Source organism: Phoxinus phoxinus (genome assembly GCF_949152265.1).
Source record: "Phoxinus phoxinus genome assembly, chromosome: 3".
NCBI lineage: Eukaryota > Metazoa > Chordata > Actinopteri > Cypriniformes > Leuciscidae > Phoxinus > Phoxinus phoxinus.
In genome coordinates this window covers 12008345-12015440 of record NC_136878.1, presented here as the reverse complement: position 1 = coordinate 12015440, position 7096 = coordinate 12008345, and the positions used below count along the sequence as shown (strand labels likewise).

At 38.5% G+C, this 7096-nt stretch overlaps 1 protein-coding gene across 2 annotated transcripts in view; it reads right to left on the bottom strand.

The window, feature by feature from the left end:
• Positions 1-2915: 2915 nt before the first annotated feature.
• ssh1a (slingshot protein phosphatase 1a) overlaps positions 2916-7096 on the bottom strand; it is a 38986-nt gene continuing 34805 nt past the window's right edge. For both annotated transcript variants that reach the window (XM_079607732.1, XM_079607733.1), the window contains one exon: positions 2916-7086. In XM_079607732.1, coding sequence (XP_079463858.1) covers positions 6004-7086 — 1083 coding nt within the window. In that variant the 3' untranslated portion in view covers positions 2916-6003. The remainder of the gene's footprint in view (positions 7087-7096) is intronic.

Below are 7096 nucleotides of genomic sequence, written 5' to 3'. Positions count from 1 at the left end.
GTGGAAGAACTTGCTGACTCCTTCTGCAAGACCATCAGGAGGACATATTTATTTCACAGACTCCAAAAAATATTTGGGCATTTCAGCCACACTTAAAAATGTATGATGTCACTATACAATATATAACAAAATATTAAACCAAGTGGCAATTATAATAAGTAAATAAGTTAATAAATATATATATATATATATTCACTTATTTACTAATTATAATTATATATATTTAGAACTAGAAAATGTATCATGGTTTTCACAAAAATATAGAGCACCAAACCAGCATATTATAATGATTTCTGAAGGATTATGTGACACTGAAGACTGGAGTAATGATGCTTAAAATTTAGCTTTGCCAACACAAAGAACATTTTAAAATATATTGAAATAGAAAACATTTTTTAATTAATTACAATTTTAATTTGTAATAATATGTTACAATATGAATTTAGAAAAATAAATAAACTAAAACAACTTATTTTGATTTACAATATTTTTACAAAAACAATATTATTATTATTATTATTATGTACTGTATTTTGGGTCAAATAAATGCAGCCTTGGTCAGCACAAGCACACATTTGAATAAAAATAGATTGTGTTACTGTAGGTTTTAAAAGATAAAACAAGACATACATTATAGTTTGATACTTTATGTGTCCTCAGATATTTTTTAATTGTGACAAAAGTGTCCAAATACTTGTTACTTACTTACCTTATCAATAACTAGAGCATCAATATATAAATATATATATATAATAAAACCTGGACCAATCAGACACATAAATTATTCATTATATTTAATGAATAATCCAGCAAACTCACTCCCAAAGGTCTATGAAACTTCCCCCAAAATTAACATCCTCCCAAATGAAGCTAACACACTGGCAGAACCCGGTGTCCTGTTACAGGACACATTGAGACTGATAAGACTTTTTACGACCCCAAAAGGAATTTGCAGAGAGTTGTAACTCTCCCTTAATTCTTGCCGAGAAGGAGAAATAAACACTTTTAACTCTATATAATCTATATTTAACTACATGAGAATGTATAACATGTATCTAATTTTACCATCTCATAATTTTCCTTTTATGTGGTTGGCCTATATGTATTCATTCTCTCTTTTAAACTCTTCTGAATTAATGTTTCAGACTTGAATATATATAGTTAACCAAAATCATATGTGTTGCATGTTTAGTCTAAACTCCAATCTTCGCCCCCCATTTGTTAATTTACATTACATTTAGCTAACTTTGTGACGCATTAGTATTATAAGAATCTTGAAGATTCTTCTGTTAAACACCCAATCAATTACATGTTCAAAGGCCTGCTTGAACAAAAGGTCGTAAAGAAATTCCCTCCAAAGGGAACAACTTCTTATTGGCTCACGACCCTCCAGATGGTGTGACATCTTCACATTTTAAAAATCACTGATCACAAGATCACGCCTCTTAGTTCCTTTCTGAAATCCTGATGTGAAGATGACTAGAAGTTTTCTAAGGATCCCCAAGCTTGTGCCAGGCCTTGTCTTTCCATTCACCAAAGATCCTCTGACTCACTGGTTCTCACATCAAGACAACATCAGCAAAGATCAACTGGAGCCTCAACAAATTGCATCAGGACAGTTTAATTCAAATGGGCGAGACATGCAAGTGTCAAACTTAGTCTCGTTATTTGATACATTAAGTATCCGTACCCCTTTTTAAGAAGGGTGTGTTAGAACTAAACTGGTGGTTTGCTCAAGGCTGTTGATCTGCTGAATTTCAAACAATGCTATAACTTCTTGCTTTCCTGTATTCGGCTTCAGCTCTTTCTCTTGGTAAACTGTATGCATGTATGGACGTGTATGTTAGAGTAGATTAAATGTATAGTTAATAAAGTCTTGTTCATGTCACACGTAAAGTTGTCCGTGTCTCAAGCTCATACTGTATCTGGAGTCTCTAATCATAGATATTAACTACAGGCTCTGAATAGTTCTGTACAGTAAGAAAGACATTTCCCATGCCCCAATTTTTTTAAATTAATAAACAATTAACACTGAGCGTTCACGGCACAAACAGGTTAATTGATTATAATATTAATTTTACTACATTAAGTCAATTCTATTAACTGATCCAAATATCCATAATCAATGAAAACAAGTTAGTTATTATCGATTATTAATATTTCTTAGAGCTAATTTGCTACATGTATCTCCATCCTTAGATCATAAATGACAATGATCATGCATGTTCTGCTTCCTCACTGATTTGTCCACTACCATAACTTTATTTCTTTACAAAAGACCATTTATAAAGTACCAGCTGCATTTCACCCCTATATTAACAAGAAAATGAAATGCACAGACCGATCATGTGCATTTTTTCTGAGAAGACTTGGTCATCAACCACCCTCTTACAACCTCGAAGCCTGCAATAAAACCTCTGACGTCATGCGCGCAAGGAGGTCTAGCCTGTAGTTGCATAAGCCGGCTGATCTGCACAACCATGCCAGAATATACTGAGCACAGATGGCACACTATGATGTCATAATACTATACTAGAGCGTTAACCAATCAAAAAAGAGTCTAAAATGGACTAGATTAAAGTATTTTGCCAGTAAATGTAGCAAACATGACAAGAAAAACAAAAAAAAAGATTGCATGAAAAAGTTTATTCCCATAATAAACACATACAGTACATCAACAAAATGTACAAAGTGCAATATGCATTGAAACTACAGCAAATCTGCAGTACAAAGGGAAAACAATTACTGCATACTTAATGAAAACAATGGTGACCTGGTGAGGAGAGGCGAGCGCTCCTATTTTGTGAGCATCGCATTTAATCAGCATTGCTAATTCACAAAATGACGCTCAATATCCAACTAGAGGAAAGCCTATGGATGATTTGGGAACAGAACCAATGTAACATTCTTTAAAAAAAAAGCCACTGTCTCTCCCATGCAAATAGCTTGAATCTACGGTGGTACCATTATCAACAGCATCAACAAATGTGGCATTTAATATTGATTCTCAACACAAAACTTTGGTTATCACTTCATACTTGAAAAGCATAAAATCCTTCCTTGCTCCTTTGGAAAGGAAAACCTCCCCAAACTTGACAACTCTAAACAGCTTTCATGAGTTTGCAGTGTCTTCATCTTTAATCAAAATGAAATAATGCCAAATGTCAATGATCTGTTGCTATTTTCTCTTATACAACAATAAAATGTAGGAGTGTACAGTAGGAAAATGTCTGCCAGCTTTAAAATGTGCCCATGTAACCCATTGGCCTCTGCCTTAACTGGCAACATTATCAAATGGGAGTCAACACAGAACAATGCCTCTAGTGCTTCTGGGTAAGGCACTTGATGTTGATGACACAAGACAATGCAGGCAACCAATAACATTTAATCTGTAATCTCTGACTCGCATTTGACCTCAATATGGCATCAGACACAAAATGGCAAAGACTTCGGCGAGAAGAGGAGGGTTCAGGGCACATTCAAGAAGGATGCATATAACTGTTCATGACAGAAAACTGCTTTCTGGCTCATTGTTCCTCTTAGATTTTATATCCAGGCCCCAGAAGGAATATTAAATAGTGTTGATACTTGTCCAATCAACCAAAAATCATTCAGGCAACCATCTACAGGATAGAGGAACTGATTCAAGTCGACTTTTCAGATGGAAGTACCATGAGCAATTCTGTTATATGACCAACATACATATTTACATACAGTGTACTGCTGTGTATATGTGAGGAAGCGGAGACGTGAGTATATACTATGAGCCTGCTCATGTGCACACACATTCTCTGAAAGGGTTTTGTTGTTCATAAATAGTTCACAGTAATGGTGTAGCCGTTGTTCAAGGCACCGCTCACTCGCACACACTCGCAAACTTCACATTTCTGTTGCTCAAACTCAATGTGGTAGCATAGATGCATGTATAAAATCAGTTAAAAAAATATTGGAAAGTATGCATAATAATAAACCTCAAGTACTTTAACTCGAGCTGTAATCAGATTGGTAAATAAAGGGCTGTTGACACCAGGATATGAACAAACAGTTGGATTGATGCATTGGTGGGTTTGTTATCAAAGCTTGTGTGATCACAACAACTGGCATGGCAAGTGTCCTCAGACACAGGGGTGATTATCACTGTCAAAAACACGTCTGGTACTTTTTTTTTTCACCCCAAATATCACATAAAATCTATAAAATCAAAAACAAGGAATTATATTTAGCTTAAATGCTTAAAATTAATCCTATTTTTAAAATGACCATTACTGTAATGCTTTAAAAAAAAAAAGTGTATATTTATATATATAGTTACTTTATTGCAAAGCAATATATTCTTGATGTATTATTTAGGTTGTTAAGTATCTGTGAATCATTGTAATATTTGTTGCTTTTATTTTATAGTAGTAGTAGTATGAGCATGAATTTAAAGGGAGTTTCCATTGAGAGCAATGAAATGGTAATGGTTTATGGTAAAAATGGGGCTCAGTTCCTAAATGCAAAATATAATTTAATATAGTAAAAAAAAAAAAAAAAATTCTCTTCTGACTTTTTTGGGGCGAAATGCGACCTGGACATGCTTTTGTGAGATTCACCCACACAGACACACACTCACAGTTAAACAGTTTTTGAAACCATGCTGCACATTTTCAGAGCGACCAGTTCTACCTCTGTATAAATCTGGTTCAAAAGGCCAATCTACCTTACTTTGATTTCATTATGGAAAACTGACAGCGAGTACAAACAGGAAAAAGAGTTAGAACAGTTAAGCCATAACATGGTGGGAATCATCAGCAAACTGCAAAAGCTTCAGTTCAGGTTGGCATAAACAAGCCACTGCCTCAGGAACAAGTCCTAAAAAATAACAGTCACTCTTTACATGGGTAAATGATTCATTTGTATCACATCTGGAAACATGGAGCAGCTCTTCTGCTAGAGAAACTACTATGGAGGAGTTTGCAATGATATCAAATCTCTACAAGAACAAATATGTGCTATTAGAGACTGTAACAGTAATAGTGACCCAAACATTTCCCCAAAACCCTACCGCTATTTTGACAGCAACATGGACAGTCACATTCGTAAGAACAGAAACTGCATCTATGAGCGTTTCAGTGGATTGAAAACAGCAGCTTGAAGTTGCCTCCGACTTTCTGATTGTCTTTCAACACCATCATCAAGTATTAAAAAGATGGAAGAATCCCAAACAAATCTCCTTTTGGTGGTCCTCCATCAGCTTTCCCAATGAGCCTCCACACACACTGCGTTGTGTGTGAACACTGAAGTGCTGCCAGTCATCCTGTTCCGTTATCTGCCTGGCTTACGAACAGTACTGTGCTGGTATGAGGTACTACTTTGAAACCTGTGAGTGAATCATCAGTGCTCTGTGAATGATCAAAGAGTCCATCAGCATACAAAAAAAACTTTCCTAATCACGGCAAAGAGTCCATTTCCTTTCACCATCCAGCCAGGAAGCAGGAGCACAGCAGGGTGTATGATTTTTTTTAAAACCTTTTTCAAATGTGTGACCATGTCCGAAGGAATCTGTGACTCATACCGGGCGGCAATTAAGTGATTTATGGTGCGATAAATGGGTGGGCTGATGGAAACATTACACAATAGTCTATTTTGACGCTTTCAAGTAATGGCCTCTGGGATGGCGAGTGCTTATTTTGCTTCAGAACAGCAGAGAGGAAGAGCAGTGAAAACCTCATGAACTGTTCGTCACTCAGTGCAATACACATCTATTGAGCCGGTCCAGAAGGTTTTGGATTCATTGAATATTATTTTTATATTCATAACAGAAAGCAATTCTTTTGTAGAAGACACCGTTTACCCAACTTGTTAGATCTGTTCACCTCAAAAACTTCTGTGAATGGCCAATTTTCCCCAAGTGGCTGAAATGTTTAAAAAATATATAAATATAAATATCTCAGTAACATTGCTGCAGAAGTCCAGCTGAAGCTGAAACCAAAGGTACTGTTGCTCTAAAACTGTTGCCCGCTGTCAGCTCTTGGACTCTTCAGGTCCAGCTTCGCCCTGGTTGAAGACCTCCATGTTGGTGGAGGTCGAGGAAGAGGGCCACGGTCTGGCCCATTCTGGGCTGAGTGAGTGCTCAGGTTCTGGGGACAATGACAGCATGAGAAGGGTCCCTGCATCAGAGGAGCATGCCGAGCACAAGTCCTCAGATGAGAAGGTGAGGCAGCCTAGTTTGGCGAGAGAGTTGGAACGCTTTAGTCGAGAAGGTACAGTAAGTCCTGCAAGTCGCATTCGGGCTTCAATTTCTTGGGTACGTTGACGCACAAGGCCTGGTTTGCCGCGTACGCTGCGGAGGCTGTCGGTGCTGGAGCTGCGGGTGAGCGTGGAACCATGCGGGGAGGAGACCGGTGTCTGGCCACCTGACCCGAGGACCGCCAACAAGACTTCATTCGTCAGTGGCACTTCTGCTTCGGTAGAGAACTCTGCCCGTGTTCCAAAAGGTCTGTGGAAAGGGTCGGTTGGATCACTGAAATTATTTGTTGCATCCTCGGTTTTGCTTGAACCTGCTCCCCGTTGCTCGTTTACACGTGCACGCTCCTGGAAGAGACCGGAGAGTTTTTCCAACCGCTCTTTTCTGCGACGAACAAGGCCAGAGCGTTGCAGCTCCATCAGAGTCTCTTGTTGTTGTGGAGAACCAGCGGTCTCCGCCTTCTCTAAGCCCTTCATCTCTCTCTCGTTCCTGGGTAGAGCAGAGGAACCTTGTGCATCAGTCTCTTTCTGTCTGAGATCTCCTTCCCCTTTGGCCTCAAGCATCGGAGTCCGGTTCTCAGTTTCTTTGTCAAGAGATTTGCTTTCTGGCTTATCTTTATGCCCCGAGGGCATTGCATTGGCATCAAGGCACAGATCTGAGGCAAGCTTACCACACTTGGCTGTCATGGGCAAGTTGGCACAGGGTGGCGTCTGAATAGAGATATTGGGCACACTGTTGAGGGGTAAAGGGGCAAGGCCTTGTCTGTTAGTCTCCAACAGAGCACTCTGGGTGGGCTTGGAAGCGAACAACAAACCAGGAGCAAGACTCGGCTTAGCATGCTGCTTCAGATGGGCACTTTCCTGAACAAGA